The sequence below is a fragment of the Pelodiscus sinensis genome, chromosome 32 (assembly GCF_052426305.1).
Source record: "Pelodiscus sinensis isolate ZL-2025 chromosome 32, ASM5242630v1, whole genome shotgun sequence".
Classification (NCBI taxonomy): domain Eukaryota; kingdom Metazoa; phylum Chordata; order Testudines; family Trionychidae; genus Pelodiscus; species Pelodiscus sinensis.
In genome coordinates this window covers 7,052,188-7,077,089 of record NC_143083.1, presented here as the reverse complement: position 1 = coordinate 7,077,089, position 24,902 = coordinate 7,052,188, and the positions used below count along the sequence as shown (strand labels likewise).

Below are 24,902 nucleotides of genomic sequence, written 5' to 3'. Positions count from 1 at the left end.
AAAGTACATTACATATTATTGGTAATAAAGGTTGTCTGTCAACTTTTAAGTTCAAAAAATATGAACAGGAACATAACACCAAGTATACATGTTGTGTCCAAATATATTTACAACTGATTTAGACCAACTGACATTAACTGAGATTTTACAATGTATTCATCGGGGGCCATAAAAGATAGATATTGCCAAATTACCTGTGGGGCCGTATTAAACTGGAACACAGGCCGCAATTGGCCCGCGGGCCGGACTTTGGACATGCCTGAACTACACTATTACATCCCTAGCTAGACAGCATGGTGTATTATCCTTCAAATTAAATAAAACAGGTGCCCTGCCTGCTTGTGGTTAAAGATGTCAGGGATTTTAAGAGCAGGAGTTATTCTTTACTTCAGTTAACGAAACTATACTGTTCACTGTGTACCAGTACACAGCTCTCTCAGGTACACACAATGTACAATTTCCTTTTGCTTTCAGAGAAATGGTTACTTCACAGTGGAGGTTTAAGGAAATTTGCATTTTTTATATTTCTCTTGTAATACAGAATGGTTGAAGACCATGAAAACAAAGAGCATTAGCTGTAAACTAATTTTATTTATGAAAAATGGAATGTTTCATTAACAGAAACTTAAGTGGTGTTTGAACAAGAACACATTTATTACAAAAAACAAACGAGTTCACATAGTTTAGAGTTACAATATGGCAGCAGATTTTTAATTACATAAACTCAAGGTGACCCTGGGTAATAGAATTCACCACTGTCACCATCTTGCATTCAGGAAAAGCTAAAATTTTTAGTAGCGGCGAGTGAAGCGAGGATCATTAGGTCTGTTTGTTCTGTCCTGGTCAGCAAAAGCTCCTTGCACTCCACTAGCCTGTATCACCTGGCTCTGGTTTCCACTTTGCACAAAGCCTCCACGCCTACGAACAAAGTCAAAAACTTTTTAAAATGTGTTTTAATCTTCATTGCAATTCTGAATTTGTAATATTGCTGTGATTCTGTAGTATTTACATTCTTAAAATTATTTTGTTCTTGAAACAAAATGCAACAAATAGAAACATGGAAACATTACTCAATTGATACAATTATGGCATGCATGCACACATGCAATTTAGAGAGAGGAAATAAAGGAAAGGGACCACAAATCTTTGATAAAGCTTTTTTACCCTGATATTCCTCCTCGATTTATCACATGGCCTGGTCCTGACTGACCAGGGATACCTCTATCACCACCTACAATTAAGGGAAAAGCATTTAAATATCCATACTTTTTAAAAAGCAACACCTTATTCCCAGAATTTTGCTTGCTTTCTTTGTAATGATTTTAAAGCTCAGCATGAATTTTAGCTAGCGCTGAAGTCCAACACCATGGAAAAAACACACATTGTTAAGCAGCAAGTGTACCTTGCCATCTCTCATGATCCCGTCCCATCAGTCCTCCATCCACACTGCCCTGCCATGAACGATCTTGATGCCCTTCTATCTTTCGACTATGATCTCTCCAGTCACGTCCATCTCTTTAAAAAAAATAAATAAATAAATTTGTAGGTGTGTCCTAAAGGTGACCAAAATAGAATACCCCATACACAAACTTATTAAAATCATTTACCAACCTATATCTACGCAAATTCTACATTTACAGTGGATAAAACAGAATGAGGAACTTGCTGAACAATCTTCATAACACAATAGGATTTTTTGTAATTACAATTTTTGTAATTGTTCTACAATCAGTTAATACCACTAACTATAGCACTCAATTCTTAATGACACAGAAGTACTAATAACATCACTTCAGCCAAGAGTAGCTGCATATCCACTATATATTCTAGAGAGCTTGTGCATGTATCTGTTCAAGAACTCCTCCTAAATGGAAAGAGGTAGGCCCACCAAGTTCGGTATACAGCTTCCTCTTATCATAATTTAAAGCAAGGTAAAGATCTGATTGTGCCAGGAAAATGGGATTGTTTCTCATAAAACCACAGAAGTGAGTCAGAATCACCAGGCGGGTGAAAGGGACTCGCTGGAGAGCCACACACACAAACGCCTGGACTGCCCTCAGCCCTGAGTCTCCTACCTCCTGGATACTCTCGAAGCCCAGCCCCGATTCATACAGGAACATGTTGCTAGCTGTTCCCCTTTGTCAGGAAGTGAGGAGAAAATGCAGATTCTGCTACATTCCTCAATCTGGCTGGGAAGTGCAGAGGGCAGATGAACCTAGACCTGCCCCAGATGGGGGACATGCACCCCTGCCACAGCTGTGCCTGCTGGAACACCAGCGGCTTGAGCAAGATGCTTCTCACCTGGTCCTAAGCAGCTGCGGTAAAGAGAGGGCTTGGGGTAGTCCTCTCTCTCCCGGGCAGCCTGAATACTGAACCCCTCAGCCTTTTCCAAAAAACAAAAACTGAGTTAGGTAAATCTTCTGGTTTTGCATTCAGAACAAAATAATGAAAAATCTGAATAGGTGGTATAAAAAAAATCTGGGATTTCAGATCAGTTCCATGTCCAGGTTTTCCACCAAGCTTCTAGCTTGCTTTCTATTTATACAACCTCAAATCCAGAACACCAGCCCTAAATTAGTCCTTTTTCAGGGAATTTCTGGAGCATGAGTAAAAAAACTGGATCTTATCTCTAGAAGAGAGAGTTTTCTCTCACAAGAAAACCACAATTACACTGTCAGAACAGCTTGCACAGCAGAGCTCTAGTCTCTTAATACCCAGAAGAACTGTGTGTAAAGTTCACTGCACATCCAGGAGAGAACAGACCTGTGATGAAACTATCTGGAGAGAGGATTTATACTTGTAAAACTGACTCCCACTGTGACCCTTCAGAAAGCTAATTTGAAGTTTCAAAGAGCACAATCACTGAGCACTGGTGAATGACTGTCCTCATTTACACATACTAACCGAGACTGTGGAGGTATCCCTCTCCCTTCGCTGATTCTTCTGTCAGACCCATAGCCACTCCAACTGTCCCGCGAGTCCCGCGAGTGACGTTCTGGTCCTCCATGGCGCTCGTCTGGATAATGCTGAAAAGAAAAACACATAGTAATGCTGTAATCTGACTCACAAATAGGTAAAGACTGGTCAACAGAATTTAGCCAGTGCCACAAACTAGAGTCAATAGAACAAGCATTTTTTACAGCACGATTCCATACAGTCTATCTACTACTGTGTACTCCTGTGAGCTCCTGGAACAGTATTTTTTCCTTCAAATAACCTTCAAACTCTTCACTGGTTCCCACCACTGTTCTAAGATTATTCTGTGTATTAATATTTCCGAGGAATGCAAATTTATTCCAATTCCTTTAATGATTTGCCTTTGCTTCAGTTCTCTCCCTCAGATTCAAATAACTTTGCGTGAACTATTCTTAGTTCAACTCTTCCACTATAGTGAAGTTTCAACAGAATTCTTAGATTTCCAACTTACCAATCCATCTTCTTCCTCCCCACTCTTTTTAAAAAAGATGAGATTTGTGGCATGGATATATTTGCCCCTCTGTATTATGTATATTTTTCATTTTCCACAGACCATTTTCCTATATTGCACACAATGAGTTCTTTGCTATTCGTGGACTAGGTGTCAGAATAATTACCATAACCATGTTACAATTACCAATAATGCATCTGACACCGATGACTAGAACATATCCCCTTTCACCAATTAGTCCCAACTTCAACTTAAATCATTTATACATGTGCTTTTTCCTAATTTAGGAAAACTACCATAGTTAACAACTGATTTATGCATTGCACATTCAGTGTTGGAAACTGGCTGTTTAATAAACAGCTGTTACATTTCATGCCAGTGGAAGCTGCATTTAAGCTCGTCACCTGCTGCTTAAATGAATCCTGGGATTGTGCCAAATGAAAGGAATTTGCACATTTTTATGAAGTAAACTTAACCCACCTGTCCATCTCGATCTGCCACTGCTCTTGAAACTTCTCTTCTGGGGAGGAAGAAAAAGAGCAATTCAGTAACAATGGATATATCTTCAAGTTAAATTATACTAGGGTTACCAATTAATCTGCAATAACATTTGGAATTTGTCACACTGAAGTATGAAAGTAGTCATACTTATTTTATTAGAAATATATTAGGAATTGAGAAACTGGTTTACCAAAGCAAACACATAACCAGGGCACTAAAATTACATGTGTCAATGCAACACAAGTGGCAATATCACTTAAGTCTGCCAAAGCGTCTGAGCAACAGTTCTGTATCAGATCTGATAGGAAAGAAGCGTTGGGACCAACAAGGATATAAAAACATGAAGAGCTGAAGAAATCACAGTGGCACAGATCCCATCAAAAACTCCTTCGTCAATTGCAGTTTTTAAAAAACCCTAACAGGAATATCTGGAGAACAACATTTTTACACTCCCCTTCCCCCACACCCACTTTTTTTTTTTTTTTTTTTTTTTAAAGGTGGGAGGAAGAGGTATACAAGTATTAGAGAGCCAATAAGGAGCCTGGCTCATGCTCTACCCTTCTATCGTTGACTTCAACAGTTTAAAAAAGAAAGCAGTGCCATTACTCTTGTGCCAAGAAGCTAGGATTTAGTTGTGATAATCCTGTACAGATGTTTTCTGGATTTCCACACACATTTTGTGAGATAGTACAGAAAATGGCTTTGTAGTGCTTATTCCCATGCCTTACACAAAGGTTCACTATGCTTTTCAAATCCACACTGGAAAACAATTTTTTCTGAAGTCTGACAATATTTGCAGAAGTAACATACACAAGTTTGTAGATACACATATAGCCATAAGAACACGCAAGTTCTAATGCTTACTGTTTTTGTACTATTTTATGAGGAAATAGCTAAAATATTTAATATCTTATCAGGTTTACTAATACAGGAGAGGAAAAAACCCACATTACTAACCTATCCACAGCATGATCTTGGTAGCGGCTACGATCCCTATGGTCATAATCATGGAAGCGGTCTTGGCGGCTGAAATCAGAACGGTATCTGTCATCCATCGCCATGCGCTTTGCCTCTGGCCAATAGGAGTCATCTCGTCTGTAAGAAAATGCATGTTTAATACAATTTGAAGCTATAATTTTTCCTTCTTGCTCTTTCTAAACCAGCTATCACTTAAATGTGGGTTAAGCTGAACATTCAACAGATTATTAAAATCCCTGAAATGCCAAACTGACTTCTCATTAGTTCCATCAATACTACACACATCTTAATCTCAGCATATGATGAAATGAGAGTAGAATGACTATTTAATCTTTCTGACATTTGTGTTTTATGATTCAGGTCCATAGTTACTACACTTCTTCACAATTTCCCTTGAGAGTCTAGTTTCTGTAGGAGTTAAAGGAATAACTAAGTGCTGTCATGTAATATTATGTACCTCATACCATAACTTCCAATTGGTTATTTTTTCATTTTTCCAGTAAAACTGGACTCAAAAGTAGGTGAACAAAGGGCAAAATTCACCCCTGGTATAGCCTCCCAGGAACACTTCACCAGAATTAAGACCAAGGCTGAGTTCGTCCCCAAATGACTAGATTTCAGGTATATCGTAAAAATCAGCTTTCAGAACACTTGAAATATGGGCAAAAGTATTTAAAAAACAATTTCCTCTGGTTCTTACCTAGAAAAGAGCGGCTTTAACGCCAATGGAGAAGATTCTCTCACCATTCTACAGGTTGAAGTAGATAAAAATGTGCATCACAGAATGGGGAGAAAGTTCCTTTTCCTCAAAAATCAGATGTAATTTTAATTTGTGTAGCTGCATTTAACACCCCATAGTAACAGATGCCTTAGAGAAGCATTAAATACATAATTGACTATGGCTGTTTGACTGCATTTTGTTTTATAATCTACTTTGAATGTGCATTTACTGCTTTTTGAGTTTATTAATACACATCTGGTATGTTTTGCTGATTGATGTTTTACATAAGCACAAATTAACCAGAATAAACAACCAAGCTACGAACAGTGGTGGTGCTCAGAAGTTTAACGTCTGTTCTAATAAAAGAATTTTCGCATAAAAAAAGTCTCTGATTATAGCAGGAATTTTAGGGCTGTAAACAAACACTACAATTTGGAATCTCAATGCAATCACTTACCTTCCATCAGTGTCGTATGGTCTTCTAATTGCTGATCGCCGTTCTTGCTCATAGCGCAGTTGTTCTTGCTGACGACGGAGCTCTTCTCTTTCTCGCTGTATGCGATCCTGTTCCCTCCTTCTTTCTTGTTCTATGTGCATCCGCTCTCTCTCCAGCCTCTCCCTCTCCAAACGCTCTCTCTCAAGCCGCTGTCTTTGAAATTCAAGTCGGTCACGCTCTCTCTGAAGCCTCTGTCTTTCATCCCGTTCATGAATGGCTTGAAGACGCTGCTCTCGCTCTCGCCGTTCTCTCTCTCTGAAATAGGGAAGTAGAGGTTTGTAATTTTAAAGGAGTACACCACATCTTGAAGTTAAATATTTTTTTTAAAGCTTCCCAGAACTGCTTCCACAACTAGCTCAATTTATTTCCTAAGCAAAAATCATGGACACTTACACACTTCTGGAAGAAAAGGTAGCAGGCATACAACACTCTGATAGAAGGAAAAGAGTAATTTTACTCTCCCTTCAAGATGAAAGTTCAATACAAAGATAAAACAAAGGTATTTTAGAAAAACTAAATGCAAAATTTCAGATTACCTGAGTATTACTTAATAACAAATAGATTCTACTTATGGGTCAAAAGATTTACTGCAGAATCCATTTATTGCTCATGAAATAAATAGCACTAGGAAAAAATATAGACCCAGAATAATGGAGAAAAATACAGGAGCCTAAATTTTGAAGTTGAATATAACAATGCATGAAGTGATAGCTCTAATATTAAGCTGTCATTTTCATAATAGACTGTGTCATCACACAATAATGATCTCTTGCTACTACATAAAATGCTGAGATTTTTCAAAGCAGGATAAATGACCCTGGGACAAGTTCTATGGCAATTTGTTCCTTGAATAGCAATAGGGATAAAAAGTGATTTTAACCAGAAAGGGAATTCATTTAATTTCTCCCTATTATACCAAATGATTCTCAGTGGTGCATTAGGGACAGTTCACTGCATCTACTGTATATTTGAGTGAGTTTGTTTGTTCAAGAACTCTCCCTAAATGTTAAGAGTTGGGGCCATGAAACTGGGTATTCAGCTAACTCTTACCATACTTAAAGCAACATATGGGTTTGGTTGTGCCAGGAAAATGGGATTGCTTCTCATAAAACAATACAGAAAAGAGGCAATCAATAGGCAGATTTGTCTGCCCCTTCCCCCACGTCTCCAAATCTGGGACTGCCCTAGCCCCAAGCCTCCCACCCCCTAGACACCCTTTAGGGAGGACAGGTGAGGGGCCTTGAAGCTCCCCGCCCCCAATTCATAGGAGAACACTGCTGGCCAGTCCCCTTCATCAAGGAGCAAGACGAAATTGCACAATTTTCTGCATTCCTCACTCTGACTGGGGAGTGCAGGGGGCTGACGAATCTGGACCTGCCCGAGATTTGGGGGGCGGGGGGGAAGGGGGGAATATGCACCCCTCCCCCGGCTGTGCCTGCTGAGACTGCAGCGGCCATGGAGAGGCCTCTCACCTGGCCCCAAACTGCTGAGGTGAGATCCTTTCTCCCCACAATAGCCTGCATACTGAAACCCTTATCTTCAGCCCCAACCTTCTTTTTATTTTCCAAAAAATAAAAATTAATTGAGCTAAGGACCCAAGCGAAGCCAGGTAAATCTTCTAGTTCTAAAAATTGAATACGCAATATAGTAGCCTCTACACTCAATTAAATAGTTAAACTGTACACTAAACCACTATGAACCACAAACCCATAAGGAGTCATTGTTTCTACAGACAATCTGTGATCAGAACAAGGAGCCAAATCTGAATTGCTTGAATTAATACTTAAATCAGTTTTAGTGACACATTTTACTCCTGAGGGAATGCACCTCTGAGCATGTGCAGAAACATGTCCCTTGAAGATTCTCTTTGCTTCCCAAAGAAAAGAAGCTAAGAGAAGCTGCACAAATGCTCACTCATCCCTCCACATCTGTTCAGGCATTCTGGAGAGAGATAAGCTATTAGGAGGGAAGGGGAGACAGGGAGATGGAGTTCTCCCTTTGCCTCCTCTTCATGGAACAGCTGGGGCTGGGTCATATCAATTCCCAAAAATCTCCCTTGGCTGCAGAACGCTCTGCACTGTGGGGAAGAGGGAGTCTAGGCACATGAGGTGAGGCTCGATGGGGTGGGGATTCCAGGTGCAGGAGACAGAGAAGGGGTCCTGAATGTTCAGTAGTCAGACAGGCAGAGTAGTTCCCTATGCAATGACTCTTCCCCCCACTTCCTGGCCCAAATGCTCCTCAGCCATATGGCCAGTTGGGGGGGAGGAGGGAGAGAATCACTGTATGGAAAGCTTAGTGAGGAATCCAGGCACTGGGGGGATATGGATGCATGCGGGTTAATTGAGCTGTTCTGGGTACAGGGAGAATGGGACTCTGCAGGGGACTCCAGGTGAGGTGGTTAGGGTTTAGCAGGGGAGCAGGAGTACGTGGGGCTCAGCGCAGGATCTAGATGCTAGGGGAATGGGGCTTGGTGAGTGTGTGTGTGTGTGGGGGGGGGTGGTCAGGGTGCAGTTTGTTGGAGCTCAGTAGGATAGGGAGGGCTCCCGATATTCAGGGTAGTGAAGACACTGAGCTCACCGGCGTCTCTCCGTTTCTCTGATTTCTCGTTCTCTCTGTCTCTGTCGCTCACGCTCTCGCTGTTCTTTGATTTTATCAAATGACAAAATATCTTGTTTCTCCTTGCTCTCTGACTTGCGATCCTGGCTCTTAGTACTCTGTGTTTAATCAAAGTAATACATGAACCAGAATATCAGTGTTTGGATTACATTTCCAGAGACCAGATAAGATAAATGCCCACAAAGACAACCACTATTATCCCCCCTTTCTTACCAGAGGGACAAATTAATTGTTGGCCCTTTGCAGGTGAACTAGATGGAAGAGAGCCATAGGAACTACCAATAATTTAGCTGCAATTTGGGGGGAGTAGGTCTGCTAGTTGGCATTGTCTCTGAAGCAACCCAAACCATACCATTTTAATGGTGTAGTGACGGACACTGCTCCCCACACTAAACGTCTAGGGCAGCAGGATGCCTTGTTTACACTAAATATGTACAACTGTCTGTAGCAGTAGGGAAGAAAGCTGTAGTATAAACAAGGCAAAAGCATTTACAGTTACAGTGTCAAATATCCTGGTTTACAAAGAACCACCACAGTTTTCAAAGTGCAAGTCAAATACTTTGCTGAGCTACAGGTTGGTTTAAATATTTTCAGAGATTTTTTTTAATTGAAATTGTACTTACTCTCTCTTTTGATGTAGTAGAGGTTTTCACACTAATAACTGGCTCTCCTTTAGATTTATCCATTATTACTGTTCTTTCAATTCCTCGACTTCCTAAATGAACCGAAAAAGACAAAAATTATTAAACTGTGCCAAGGACAACTTAGTACATCTTGGGGTCCTTATAAATATTACAAATGCAAAACTATGTTCATAGGGTTTTCTGAAGTGAGAAGCAAGAGGTTAACTTTCTTTAGTATAATATTTATATAAAGAAAATGGAGTATTAATAAAATTAGCACTTCAGAAAGCTTACTTTTGTTAACTTTGAGAAAAAATAGTAATGGAATATTACAGTAAGACTTCTGATGTTATCTGAAGAGGACAAGGATTTAAAACTGTGTATTTAAGTCCACTCAAGCCTCAAAATTCAGTTTTTTTCACACAATGTAAGTCACAAAACTAAGTTTCTCATTCAAAAGACACTCCATAAACTGCACCAGATTCTATACATATCAGTGAAACTAAACTAAAATTGCTTTCTGCTTATAACCAGAGGCAAGATTTTCACAGATCATAAAAAAAGATGAGGAAAAAAACCATACATTTTCATTTTCTTCACAAATTTTGTAGTTTTATAAATCTAAACCCTAAACCAAATTGCTACTCTGTGGAGAGTCTGACAAATAGCATGATGCTGTCTGAATTAGCTTAAACCATTCATCTTAATGGAGCATTAAATCTGTTGCTGAATATAATATTCTACATTGTAATAACTTCAGTAGAATTAATAAAGACTTCTTTAAACTAGCTGGGTCTTTTGCATTTTATACTACATGTGAGTTTTCTTACAATATACAAGTATAATAAATAAATCCTTTAAAAAAACCCTAAAGCATTTATCTACAGTAATCAAATTGCAAGTATTTTGAAGGACACTACACGTTTGCCACAAATATTTAGATTACAAGTTTAAATTACAAAGAGTCAGCAGTTCTCAAACATTTCCCTATTTGTACTCTTTTTAACACACAGGGTTTTGAGTACTCTGAAGACTTCTCCAGCACAGAGGAGAAAGAATTCTCCATGTTTTATCACTTTCCCTACACATTTCACTGGATATGGCATAATAATTTAATCTATGTTTTTTCACTTAGCTGTCCATATGAACCACATATGCAATATAGTTCTCTGCTTAAACAGCAGTTACTGTTACCTGATTTGCTAGTCCTAGAGCGACTGGAGGATGTAGTTCTCTGTTCATCTTTCTCTTTTCCTTCTTTTTCATCTTTTCCATCTCTCTCCGTTTTCTTAGTATCATCCTTTTTATCTGTCTTCTCATCCTTTTTAATACTGACAGACCTATAAATAAATTGAACTTTAATAGTACAGTATATAGGAACACAGTTATCTACACAAATCCACTTCCTGTGGATTTCTACACAAGCCATAAGAGCTATCCAAACACTGAAATTTTTTGCAGCATACAATTGCACATTTTCTGTCATTTAGCTCACTGAATATGAAAGCTAGAAAGAGCAAAGGAAATAAGAATGATAGGTGATTCTTTTTGAATGAATCTTTTCCAGATTGTTGTTAATTCCATTGCTACAACTCATACTTAGCCATTTAAAAAACAGACATCCATACAGATTGAAGTAGAATAGGATAGAAGGTTTTGCACACATTTTCTAACATAGAACACAGCTCAAGAAAGAGTCAGATAAGTAATAAGGATTTTGACAAGTAAATTAAATATAAAGTGTAGCACCTAAGAATACTGTGAACGGGAATGCCCTCAAATAATCATGCCCCTTGGAAAATAAATATTAGCAGACATCTCATGACCCATTCCAGCAGCCTTTTTTTAGAAACTGGGATTAATCTTTCAATGAAGCTGCCTAAATACAGGAAGATTTGAACGTTTAAAGAGCTGACCCAGTTCCATTAAGATTATAGGAAGACATTTTAATACCTCATTTGAGGACAAAAATACATTAAACCATGATAATTATGTTATCTATTCTAGTTTACATAAAAATGAACTCTATCTGGAGATACTACCAGTATAGGGCCCAAAACAATATGGTTACAAATAACTAGACTAAGCTAATATGAAAGAAAAACTACATTAGACAGTCTTTACTGCCATTGAGGATCCTTGGTCACCTTATCAGTCTCATGCACTCAGCATACAAACCCAGCACCTTCTTACAACATCCCAGAACACTACTTATCTCTATCTAGTATCCCTGATGGCCTGAATGATTTTGAAATGAAACAATCATTGTGATAATTGTGCAGTGTAGATGTAGCTTATTTCAGAATAAGTTTTCTGAAAGAAATACTCCAAAATAGCTTATTTTGAAATAGCACATCTACACTCCAAGAATGCCTGGACATTAATCTGAGACAGGCTCCCCTAATGTGGATGTGCTATCTTGATTTAGAGCCCCAGGAAGCACTGGAGAGTAATTACTTTGACTGGCCTGGGGAAGGAGCTATTTCCAAATAGCAGCAGCGGAGGCGTTAGTCATCATGGAATGAGGTTTACAAATACTGAAATCAGTCACATTCCACAAGTTCAGAAATTATCAAAGGCCTAAGAAAGGAAACGATCAGGAATTAGGGATGTTAAAATTAAATTAATCAACTAATAGAATAGTCAATGGAATTTCCATCGACTATTCAATTAGTAGATAAGGGAATGCTTCTACTTGGAAATATAGCAAGAGTCTACCCAGCTGTTGCTACATTTCCAAGCGGAAGTGCCACATGCAACCCCTGCAGGGACTCTTGTACATTTCAACGGTGGAACAATGCTGCTGCACCCCTGCTCCCTCCCACAGAACTGGAGCTGGGGGAAACTAGCTTTTCTGATAGAGGCAACTAGTATGTGGACTATCCAATAAGCTTTTGCTTATCAGATAGTCCATTGACTATTCTTGAAAGTAGGAATAAGAGATCCTCCAGAAAAGAGCTTATTTTCCGGAGGATCGCATCCAGACAGGCGCTTTTCTCCGGCTTATCTACAAGCCGGAAAAAAGCGGCAGCCATGTTAATGCAAATGCCGCGGGGGATATTTAAATCCCCCGCGGATTTGCCTATTCCAAAGTGCTACACTTGCATCCCTATTACGGAATAGGGGCCAATGTAGACACAGCCTTAATGTCTATCCACCTCTGTCTATACCTGTTCTGTGGCTCTGCTTCCTCTATAGGGCTGTCTAGACTGCAAGCCTCTTTCGAAAGAGAGCCTCTTTCGAAAGAGAGCGTCTAGACTGCACGCGGAACTTTCGAAAGAGCAAGCCGCTTTTTCGAAAGAAAGCACCCAGTGAGTCTGGATGTTCTCTTTCGAAGAAGCCCTATTTACATTCAAGAACGCCTTCTTTCGAAAGAAGCACTTTCGAAAGAAGGCGTTCTTCCTCATGAAATGAGGTTTACCGCCGTCGAAAGAAAAGCCGCGTTCTTTCGATTTAATTTCGAAAGAACGTGGCTGCAGTCTAGACGCAGGTGAAGTTTTTTCGGAAAAAGGCTACTTTTCCCGAAAAAACCCCTGAGTCTGGACACAGCCTAGGGGATCTAGTTAACTTAAAAAGTGAAAAAAATCTACCAGACCTATTAGCAAAACATTGAACCCATGAAAAGAGCCAGTCAACAAGTGGTAATGAAGCCATTTAACAGGCATTTGCCAACCACAAAATTTCATCAGTGTTTTGTTGAAGATTATAAAATCACATCATCTTCTCCCCTTCTACAAGTACCATTGGGCATGGGGCATCAATTTAATAATACTGCCTAGGGCCCCATAAATCCTAAGGATCTCTTTCTGCCTCAGGCTGCAGGTGAGCTTTTGTTTGTATGTGCAAAGGTTCATAAATCAGTTGTGTACACCTCAGGGAGTGCCTGTACTGAAGTAAAGCTTGAACCACTTTAAAAGAGTAAGCAAGTTGTAAGGATTTGTAAACAGAAGTATAACCTGCAACATCTAAGCAAGGCCAGATGAACTGGGATGTTAATTTAATATTTGGTGTGGTTACACAATTATTATCGGTTATAAGATTATTCGACAGTCCCAGAGTGCTCCCAGCCCCACTCCCAGGGAGGCCTCTGCCAGCCTACATTGCTGCCTCTGTATCAGAGGCAGCAGCATGGAGTGACAGGCGGGAGCTGGTCCATGAGGGGAGCAGACTGGCTCCAGCTTGGAGAAGTGGGAGAAGCAGCTCAGCTTCCCATATGTACCAGCTTGCACCTGTTCACCCTCCACACTACTGCCTCTCTATTAGAGGCAACAGCTCGGGGGAGGGGGGTGGAAAGGAAGGGGAGAGACAGCTCTGCAGGATCTGGTGCTTGTGGAGAGCTGGCTTATAATAATATAAGTTCATGGTAATTTTAATGACATTTTTATATTGGCAAAAGTCCTAGTGCTGATAGAGATGTACCAAAAAGCAAGCTTTTGCAAGTACAGTTTGTTTTATTTGAGAAACTGGTATAAGCTAAACTGGGAAAAGGACATTTCTGATAAAAGCTGCATTTACACTAGAAGGATTTAACAGCAGTTACATTAGCAAATCTTTTCCAATGTAGATTAGACATGAGACCCCTTTTCTGACATCAAAAAGATATCAGGGATGATCTTAAGACTGATTTAATGCCCCAACTTAAAAGTTAGCTGTATCATTAAGAGCAAGTTGTGTAACTAAGTCAGAAATATGTGGACCAGAATGACAAGACAGCTTTGAGGCCGTAAAAGCAAATGGAGAGTATTGAACTGAAGCAGACACACAAGTTTACATAAAGCAGAATCTATGAACTTTCAAATAAAGTAACTACTAGTTAAAAACTCTTGATATTTCCATTTCATGGACGAGGACTCCATGAAACAAGATTTACAGTGCAATAAAAATGCTTAATCTTCCTTGGTATCAATCAATACACACCTTCAATTGCAGATTGAAACATGTTTGGGTTGTTTATAAAAAAATAAACTAAATTGTTATTTTTTTGTTTGTTTTACAGTTGCATCCCACAAAAAGTTCTTTTAAAAAAAAACCTTTACTTTTCAGACTTGGAATCTGTTGAATGGTGTCTGTCTCTTTCCTTTTTCACTTCATTTTCTTTTTTATCTGAAGGTTTTTTCCCAGCTGGTTCATTTTTTGCCTGTAATTGCATGTGTCAAAAATATAAACAATTACAAATCTGAGGTCATTAATGTATACACATGAAAATTTTCATTATGATACCCATCTTGGAAAATTACCACTTACTTTTTCTACAGAGATCATTTTCCCATGTAACTCTGTTCTGTGGAGGTGACCAATACATTTGGTGGCTTCCTCAGATGTTGACATTGTAACAAAACCATAACAGCGAGCCCCAGGACTGCGAGCATTGGTCACCACTTTTGCACCAACCACCTTTAAGAAATGGTAATTTGTATTATTATTTCTGCAATATCTTCAACCATACAGTCTCTCATATTTAGACCCAGATTTTGCAATCAGAAGGGTCCACCATGATCACCTAGTCTGACCACATGCATATTGCAGGCCACAGAACCTCACCTACTCCAGTAACAAACCCTGTAACCCGGGGTAGAGAACCTAAGGCCCAGGGGCCACCTGGATCTGGTCCCCAGGGCTCAAGGTTCCCCCACAGCACTGGGGAGCCTGCGCTGGAGATCCAGCCCCACTGCCCTCCCGTGGGGTTGGAGGACACAAACATCTACTAGTCTCCCCTCCTCCGCCCCCAGGCTCTGCGGTGTGAGGGGAATGTGAGTAGTGTCTTTCTCCTGCTCAGTCAGTGGCCACATCAGTGTTTTTTTGCTTCTCACTTCTGTGCAGCCCCTGCTGATTGTTCTGTGCGTCAGCAACCCCCGACCCAAAAAAGGTTTCCCACCTCTGCCCTAACTTCTGCCCGAGTTAGTTAAATTATTTAAATTCTCAAATCGTGGATTAAAGATTTCAAGTTACAGGCTCCACCATTTACTTCACTGATACAATATACTTAGTACACAGAATAAAATGTCAATTATGCTACATGTACTAGGAACATTTGTTTTGCACTATTTCATTGAAACAAGATTTTCACTAGTTATTTGTATTATCAAAACATCTAGATGCTAAGAACCCAAGTGTGCCAGGTGCTATAGAGACATAAAAAGACAGTCCCAGCCCCAAAGAGCTTAGAGCATGTCCAAGAAACACATCTTCAATTGTCCAGATTTTGATAACATGTACATTTTAGGACAGAGGTGCACCCAATTTGGCCAGTAGTATTCTAAAAATGTTGGGCTAAGAAATATTTATCAAAGTGAAGTATAAATACTAACAATATTTCCCCACATTCCAATGAAAGTGCCATTGTTTCTGAAAAGACCAGACTTTAAAATTCTAGAGCGGTTTGTAGTACTGCTGAAAAAAGCAACCTTATGCTGGAGCTTCATCCTAGTGGCATCAAAATGAATACAAAGAATGCACTGTGCATAAAAACACTAAAATGTAGTGTGACATGATGACTGCAAAATGAACATCCTTTTTGTGGCACTGAGCAATATCAGTGCACTGCCTTAACACAACTATTAGCATGACATGGTTAATATACTTTACTTAAATAATATAAAAATTGTAAGGCATAAATCTCCACATGAACATAATAAATTTGTTTAATCCCATAACACAAGCCAACATAAAGATAACCTTTTCTGAAGAGATAAATGACACAAGTGTGAAAAATCTCAATGACTAATGCAAAAGGTAGGTCAAATAACTATGTTGCTCTGAGGTGTAAAAAATTTGCATCACTGAGAGATGTACTTAAGGCAACTTAACTTCCAGTATAGACCATGCTCGAGTCCCAGAAGAATTCTTCCATTGACCTAGTCACTGCATCTCATGGAGATGAATTAATCACTGCTGCTGGAGTCAGTATCTATACTGAAGCACTACAGCAGTAGTGTTTAAGTGTAGACACAGCTTTAGAGTTCCCCCTCATAGCAGTGGAGCCAAGAAATCCGTCAACTGACTTTTCAGAGCATCCCAGCTATTTTTTCCCTTTAAATGGGAAAAGCCATTTGGGCAGTGCCTGCTATTCCAGATTCTGCTTCCTTGCTGACATTAAAACATGTCAGGAGAAACCATGCTGTCAATGACTGTGTTTCTTATCGTGGCAACTGTGTAAGGGTCACCACCTAAGTGAATTCTCTGAGACAGCATTAATTTCCAGTAGAAGAACAAGGAAGTGAAGCAGTAACTATGATGTGGACTGTGGCAGATCTCTGGCTCCGGCCATTTCTATATTCGAACAGGCATGCCACCCTCTCATGGACATCTTCAGAGGGATCTATCATTACGACACCTTATTGTATATTTCTGAGAACATTTCAATACAGGACTGAACTCTCAGGGGAGATTTTTGAAGGCATACAAGGCAGCCAAGAGCCCATACAGAAGAACAGCCACACTGGGTCAGACAAAAGGCCATCTATCCCAGTATCCTGTTTTCCGACAATAACAAATGCCAGGTGCCCCAAATTGGCAATTCTATTTTCTAGCAGCTTAGCCTTGCAGCCACACAGACAGCTCACTCATTTTCCTCTTAAGATTTTATACAAGTAGGCAGAACACAGATTTTATCTCAACATGCTGTTTATTACGCAAACTATAGCTAGATTTTAAGTCACCATTTTCATTTGATTAAGTTGTTTAATTAAATGCAATTTTTTAACCTTTAAAAAGCACTCTATAAAAACCACATACCTTTCCATATTTGCTGAAAAGGTTCTTCAAGTCTGTAGCTCTTGTAGACGAGGCAAGTCCACTAACCCACAAATTTCTACCATAACTGCTACTTGTACGACCTAGTTCAAAAATAAATCACTATTGTATCAGAAAAACAGCACGGTGAAAAGCAATTGTTCCAGAAATTCCATTTCTTTTAGTCGAAGACCAATCTTAAAAATGCTAAGCTTTTAAATATATGCAATTTTACTTTTGCAGTTGAAACACTTGTTTTGACATGCAGAATAACAGAAGTACAAGAAATTTTCATCCACTGAGAGCCTGTTTGTACAGGCCAAACCTCTCTCTGCCAGACCACAGCTGTTGCTGAACCAGAAAGACCCAGTGGAGGGCCAGAGGCAGGTGCCCTGCGGGGGCTGGGAACCCTGCCAGGATGGCTGCAGAGAGAACAGCAGCTGGGAGCTCTGCCATGGAATTCCAGCTGAGCCAGCGGACAGGGCCTAGAGCACTGGCGGCAGGGCAATGATCTGCTGTGGCAGACTGGGAGCTCCAGAGATCGGGCTGTGGGCTGCTGTGGTGGGGCAGGCTGCACTGCTGCTGGGCTGCTTGCACATGCAGAGCTACCAGGAGGCTAGGCCAGGAGCAGAGCCTGGCTGGGAGGCTGGTGTCAGGGGGACAGAAATGACCTCTCTTGGTCTGGCAAAATCCCTCTTTCAGGACCACACAGGTTTTGAGGGTGCCAGACCAGGGAGATCCAACCTGTATTAGACAATGGAGAATACTGCTGGAGATAAATTTCTTTGAAGAATGCCAAAACTTTAGAAGTCTAAACATGAAGTATTACATAAAATTTCTATAAATCTTGTCTTTGTATTAACCAATAATCAAGAAGTTTGTATACATAATTACATTAAATCAAAATGGATACTAATATGAAATATACTACATTGTGTAAATAGCTTTAAATGGAATTAATGTTTGCCATGCACTAAAAGCTAATCTCAATTATCATAAAGCTCAAGAATTCATTTTATTGACAATCATGATTGGAAAATATCAGACGCTGAAGTAGGAAGCAACTTTTTACAGTCAGGATTATATCTTCAAAGATGCATCACAGTCCTATAATCACTTACACATGCACTGAATTTCACCTCTACAAGCAATCATTTTGATTTGAATAGGACTGCATTGTAGGAAAATTATGCCCACGCTAGGGATGTTAAAAAGCGGGGGAGGGGGAAGAGTTTATAAACGCATAACCACTGAAATGTGGGAAGTGCAGTTTTGCTGGTGCATGGAGCTGCCTGCTCCCAGCTTAAAAGCTGGTTCCCCGCCTTCTGCCCTGATACAGATGCAGCAGGGGTGTGGACCTGGTAACTGTGAGGGTTAACTGATGAGCTCATCAGTTAACCGTTTAAATAAACACATTATCACATCACTAGCACATGCCTGTTTGTAAAATCAGAGCTAAAAATGAAACTGAACTGTGTCCTCAATTACTTCCTTGGATCTTTGATGAATGTGGATGAAAAAGTAAGATGTAGCTTATAACATTTTTCCAAAATCAGTCTTAATTTCACATCATACCTTTCTCATCTTTTGAGATTGCCTTTGTGTCTGCATTCTCAACAGAGCTAAAGACAAAAAACAGTGTTATTCAAACAGGAAAAATAAAACGTGAAAATAACTCTTAATTGTGTGTGCTAGAATTCAATACCTACCAGAAAATTAGTTGTGAAATAAAAGACACCTTTGCAAACTTTTTCATATCTGATATTTGGGAAATCAGAGGTTTAAACAGACAATTAATTCTGTTTGCCAGAAGATAAAAATTAGGAAGAATTTAAGAAACCAACCTTTGAAGGTTGAGGAAAGGAAGGAAATCAAACCGTCAGTTAAAAATTGCACAAGAAGAAATAAAAGATTCTTTAGGAATAGACTACAATTTCATCAGTCTTGCTGGCCAATTGAAGGAAACAGCCTATTTGCATCACTTAATGACCAATAAAAAGATAGCATCTGGTCTAAAACTGAGAAAAAACAAACCTCTTTTTCAGATCACCGCCCTCATTGGCAGAGGACTCTTTAGTAGCTGATGATTCTTCTGAATTAGCTTTCTCTTCTGTTTTCTTGGCATCTTCTTTACTATCTTTGGTTTCAAGACCTGCATCTTTATCCGCTGTTTCCCCACTAGAGGCTTCCAGACCTTGTGATGGTTTGCTACTCTGATCACTTATGGTTTCTACTACTAAAGATTCAGAGTCCATTTTCTCTTCATCTATTGTCTGTTCACTTGTCTCCCCTTTTGCTACAACTACATGCTTTGCTTCCTTCCTTGAAAGAGCTTGTGCTGACTTGCTGTCCAAATCTAAAGCATCTTCTTCCGACTGACTGGCAGCAAGCGTGTCCTCTTCCTCTGCTAGCTTTTTGCCTGCCACGGCGTTACTTGCTTCTTGTGCATATGGCTGCTCCACTTCGGAAGTTTCTTCTGTAAGTGGTTCAGATTTACAAGTTTCCCCCAAAATGTCGAGTATTTTCTCATTTTCTACGGATTTAACAGGAATAGAATGGCACAAGATTTAATCACCAGGGAAATAATGCAATCACAAATGTGGAACTGGCATGGCTGCCACACTAACACCAAGAGAAGGTCTAAGCTACACAGAGATTGGAAAACCCTACTGTACACAATATTAAAAGTTCTAAACTATCTGCAGACTAACAAGCTAATATATTAAAGCCTGAAAGCTACATGGAAGAAAAATGCCCAATAAATTTAACACAAAACCTTCTGTCTGGTGCTTGACAGTCGTCTTCAAGTTGAGTTCTAGTTCTTCCTAAGTTAGCTTCCAAAGTCCAAGATGCTTAACTGACTGCATCATTTCTTTGATAGTTCAATTCCCAAATTCCTGTGAAATTCTTTTAGTAGAACAGTCCAACATGAAAACTGGAACATCTTCTGATGGTGCATGAGTATGTTGGCAGTCCAGAAAAGTGAATGATATCTGTATGGAATTTCCATGAAGAAACTCTGTCTTCCTTCTTCTGAAATCCAGGCCCTCTTAGCTCCCTACTATAGCATGACACTACCTACACTCCTCCACTGAAAATTACAGTTAATGTACTGTGTGATATCACAAGATCTGTTTTAGGTGCACAACCTTCAAGTTTTAATGCTTAGATTAATTAACAGTTATAGAGGTTTTAAAGCAACCATTTCATCACACTGAACATATTTCTCAAGCAAAGATGACACTGTCACAGATCTGGTGATATGACTGGGTTTCCAATCTCTATGATCCTTGTATGTTCTGCACTGTGCACCTTTAGAATAATGCACACTACAGTAATGCATTAAATAAAACAAACAGGGGCACAAAAGGAATTCGGTGCAAGAGTGAAACCATTTCAAAGCCTAGTTTTTTATTTTCTTTCCCCCAAAACAGTACCTGGCTCCAAAGGTAGTTCTTCAATTTCCTACAAGGAAAAATATATATATTACAAAACACTATTCTATATAAAGATGATGAACTTAGCTCAAATTATTTATGAAAGAAAACATGGAGAAAATTACTAACTTTTAACACTGTGAAGAGGTTAATTTTAAAACAATTCAATAAAATAATCATTTTTCAAGTAAGATTTTAAGGTAAATAATTGATATTTCATCAGTGGAAATTATAAATACAAACAGTGGTTTTGTGAGCATTCAAAGCATATTACAGTACAGACATGTCCATCATACAAATTATGGGGGAGGAGGAGAATCACAATAGCGCTATTGGTCAGCTGAAGTATACTGCAATGTTCACTCTAGCTCCTTTAAAATACAGGCAAACAAATCAGCAGACAACAGTTTTATAAATGCATGTACTTACTACAATTTTCCCAATACTATGTAACTATTACTAATTTGATTTGCCAAAGAACAAGGATCAAGACTTCGGAAAACCAGGCCCAGTGGTTCTGTTAATTTATAGGACATCCAATTATGGCAACAATTATCATTATATAAACTAGCTTATACAAAAGTCTGACAGTATATGAAATTTAGCCAAGTATATGACCTTTAAATAGACAGCAAATTATTTTGGAATACAGCATAAAAGTCTCAATTCTTCCAAACACCAAATGCAACATAGGGAAAGGCACTATACATGTTAACTGTGAATCACAAAAACAAATTCTAAGTTTTCTAAATATAAGAATTAGGTGTTTGTGTCCCCTCTCCCCTGAAACTAAGAGGTTTGTTTTTAAACACTTTATCCTGAATGTCATTACTGACATGAAATTTCAAATTAAAAAAAGAATTTACCTTCACTACGGTTAAATCAGATGAAGTAACATCTAAAATGTTAACAACGTCCTCGCTTTCTGCCTGAAAGAATAAATAGGAAATATACATCACTCTATGCAGAAGGCTCACCACATCTTTATTGATAATGAAACCTGAATGAGAAATTGTGAGGTTGGCAAAATATTTTATCTGATTTTTTTTCCAGATAACTGCTATTAAGCAAATATTTGTTAGCATCCCACAAAGCAACAAAGATGATGAAAATGATTAAGGATGACTGGATTTTTAAAAGAGGCAATGATCTCTCTCTTTTTTCCCCCCTCCAGACTCTGCTTAAGTCTGAGCTTTTTTAAAAAAAAATTTAAATGTCAACAAAAAATTCTATATGGCATTTTTCTTATTTGCCTTTCCTTTCAAACACAGATAAAGCAAGAAAGTCAACTTCTAAAGGAGGTGATCTAGTTAAATACTGCTTGGAAAATCTCAGTCTTCAGTTAGTTTTACCTTTGACAATATAATCAAATTGAACTAGTTTCTTATTTATTTCTGTTTCTAAAGTGAAACTCTCTGGATCCCCATAACTCAGTTTGGAGACAATGCATGTCAGAAATAACATCTGTACTTCCTATCTGAGGTTGGGAAATACAACAATACTTCATTGCTCCATTGTATGTTTCAAGTGAGTATTAACTTGAAGACTCATGAGAAAGTTTTATCTTCAACCACAAATGGACAAAGCTGAAATGGCAGTCCATTATCAGATAAGCACAGAAAGCCAGCATGAAAGCACTCCAAATGTCTGACTGCAATGCAAGCCCCAAAGCTAATAAAAAAAACCTTGAAATACATTGAATCAATGGGACACAATACACTGTGCAAATATGAAGTCAATCAACTACAGCATTTGGATCCCTCACTGCCATCCAAAACAAAGGAATAAAGAGAAAATGGGAATGTAAACTGAAGGCAAAATAGAGAATTCAAAGATTTAATAAAAATGATGCTTTTAGATTACTATCATCGTGGGTAGCAATGTGATGCATGCAAAAAAAAACCCTAAATATGTTTTAAAAATCAAGAATGCTCTTTCCAAAAACAGAAAAAACCCAATGTCCATACAAATTTAGATCCCCAAATTATTTTTACTATTATTTAGATAATGTGCACTATTTAATTTGAAAAAAGTTCTGATTTCACACATGTAAGAGATCCATACCATCACTACTGGTATTTCTCTTGATTCTTCTTTAATTTCTGACAACTGTGGAGATGCCTCCAAGATACCTACAGCATATTCTGTAGGCTGATCTGGAAGTTCTTTCATTTCTGCATCAGCATTTTCTTTACTATCAGACAGTGAGTCAAGAATATTATCAGCACTGTAATCCTCTCCGCAATCTACAGCACTGCCATTATCTATTTCAGCTTCATCTAACACACTAATATCCATCATGTCAATATCCTGCAAGTTATCCAAACTTGCTTCAATATCCTCCTGTAAAAAGAAAAAAAGTATATATAATAGTCATTGTGACTTGAATGCAGCACTATTATTTTTCACCTCATATGTGGTTTTACATACCTGCCCATCTCCAGAATCCTCTTCCAGTCCATTATCTTCAACTCCCTCCTCTTCTAGTCTACGTCCTAGTAACATTATCATTATTAGAATCATGAATTCATAAGTTGCCATTTTCAGACTCTGTCTTCCCAGAATAGGTACATAATCCAGTTTCTTACAGGCAAGATACATAGTTTATCTTATTTACAACGATTCTATAACTCTGAACACCACATTTTTGAAAATTACAATAAAAGGTCTGAATCTCTATATGAAGTAGTTTTTCCTGCAGGGTGACCAAATGACATCATCAGACTCTCAAGCCGCAAAAACAGCCAGAAAGAGGGGGGTTGGCAAGCATAACGAGCACAGTGCACAGCCTGCTGGTTTCACAAAATATAAGTTGTGTACCCTTACTACAATCATGCAGAGTCAAATAATGTGCTTAAATATCAAAGACCATTATTTATTTTCTAAAGTTCATTATAATGATCTGTCTAAATTTTCTATCAAAATTTCATTAACCATTTTGAATAATAGCATTAAAAGTAACACTCATTACAGAAACAACACTTCAGAACACATGAAAACAGACTGTAATAATTACTTACACATTTACAAGTGTATGTGTATTTTCCTCAAAGAATAAAAACACAGCAAAGAAAGGGAGAGAGGTTTTAGAAATAGCCTTTCGGCAAATTCTGCTCAAATATTTGTATCCTATTAACATATTGAAAGGTTGAAATCATGTCCTGTGTATATTCTGGGAAGGGAAATGTTATCTAAAATCTAAAATAAATGTATAAGTAAATTTAATGCAGCAAAGTGAAAAGTAACTCAAAGGATTGGCCTGAGCCAGGCACAGTATTGTTAGTTAGTAAAGGGTTAACCAGTTCATACTGTTGAAAGATCTCAGGAGGTCACTGAGTCCAAACAATCCCAACTAAATCTTCCTACCCAGGGCTATGTCAAGCTGGGACTTAAAACCTCTAGGGATGGAGATTCCACCACCTTCCTAAGTAACCCATTTCAGTGCTTCACCACCCTCCTAGTGAAACAGTTTTTCCTAATATCCAACTTAGACCTTCCCTGCTGCAACTTGAGAATTGCTCCTCATTTTGTCATCTGTTACCACTGAGAACAGCCTCTCTCCATCCTCCTTGGAACTCCCGTTCAGGTATCTGAAGGCTGTTACCAAATCCCCCTTCATTCTTCTATAGACTAAATAAGGCCAAATCCCTCAGCCTCCCCTCATAAGTCACATGCTTCAGCTCCTTAATCACTGCTCTCCGTTGGGCTCTCCAATGCATCCACATCCTTTCTGTAATGGAGGGCTCAGAATTGGATGTAATACTCTAGGTGTGGCCTCACCAGTGCTGAATAAAGAGAAATAATCACTTCTCTAGATCTGCTGGCAATGCTCCTTCTAATGTACCCCAACATGCCATTACCTTTCTTGGTTACAAAGGTACACCATTGACTCATATCCAGTTTCTCATCTACAGTAGTCCCCACGTCCTTTTCTGCTGAACTGATGCTTAGCCATTTGGTCCCCAGCCTGTAGCAGTACTTGGGATTCTTCCACCCAAAGTGGAGGGCTGCACCTGTCCTTGGTGAAACTCATGAGATTTCTTTTGGCACAATCCTCCAATTTGTCTAGGTCACTGGACCCTAACCCTCCACGACAGTAGATCTACCTCACCCCTTGCTTAGTGTCACCTGTGAACTTGCTGAAGGTGCAATCCATTCCCTCATACAGGTCATTAATAAAGATGCTTAACAAAACTGGCCACAGAACCAACTCTTGGGGCACTCTCCTTGATACCAACCACCAACCAGAGATCAAGCCATCGATCACTACCCACTGACCCCAATGATCTAGCCAACTTTATATCCACCTTATTGTTCATTTATCCATTCATATTCCTTAACTTGCTGGCAAGAATACTGTGGGAATCGTATC

The 24,902-nt window shown here is 39.0% G+C and overlaps 1 protein-coding gene across 4 annotated transcripts in view; it reads right to left on the bottom strand.

The window, feature by feature from the left end:
* Nucleotides 1-571: 571 nt before the first annotated feature.
* LOC102462048 (scaffold attachment factor B2) overlaps nt 572-24,902 on the bottom strand; it is a 28,245-nt gene continuing 3,914 nt past the window's right edge. For 2 of the 4 annotated variants that reach the window (XM_075903085.2, XM_075903088.2), the window contains exons 3-21: nt 22,961-23,025; nt 22,595-22,873; nt 21,397-21,459; nt 20,531-20,558; nt 19,128-19,626; nt 18,669-18,715; nt 17,097-17,197; nt 14,607-14,756; nt 14,399-14,499; nt 10,557-10,702; nt 9,363-9,454; nt 8,701-8,837; nt 6,085-6,378; nt 4,886-5,023; nt 3,908-3,947; nt 2,905-3,026; nt 1,403-1,515; nt 1,165-1,231; nt 572-918 (exon numbers count right to left, since the gene is read on the bottom strand). In XM_075903085.2, the coding sequence (XP_075759200.2) occupies nt 792-918; nt 1,165-1,231; nt 1,403-1,515; nt 2,905-3,026; nt 3,908-3,947; nt 4,886-5,023; nt 6,085-6,378; nt 8,701-8,837; nt 9,363-9,454; nt 10,557-10,702; nt 14,399-14,499; nt 14,607-14,756; nt 17,097-17,197; nt 18,669-18,715; nt 19,128-19,626; nt 20,531-20,558; nt 21,397-21,459; nt 22,595-22,873; nt 22,961-23,025 (2,609 nt within the window). In that variant the 3' untranslated portion in view covers nt 572-791. The remainder of the gene's footprint in view (nt 919-1,164; nt 1,232-1,402; nt 1,516-2,904; nt 3,027-3,907; nt 3,948-4,885; nt 5,024-6,084; nt 6,379-8,700; nt 8,838-9,362; nt 9,455-10,556; nt 10,703-14,398; nt 14,500-14,606; nt 14,757-17,096; nt 17,198-18,668; nt 18,716-19,127; nt 19,627-20,530; nt 20,559-21,396; nt 21,460-22,594; nt 22,874-22,960; nt 23,026-24,902) is intronic. The other 2 variants (XM_075903086.2, XM_075903087.2) reach the window with 2 other exon arrangements.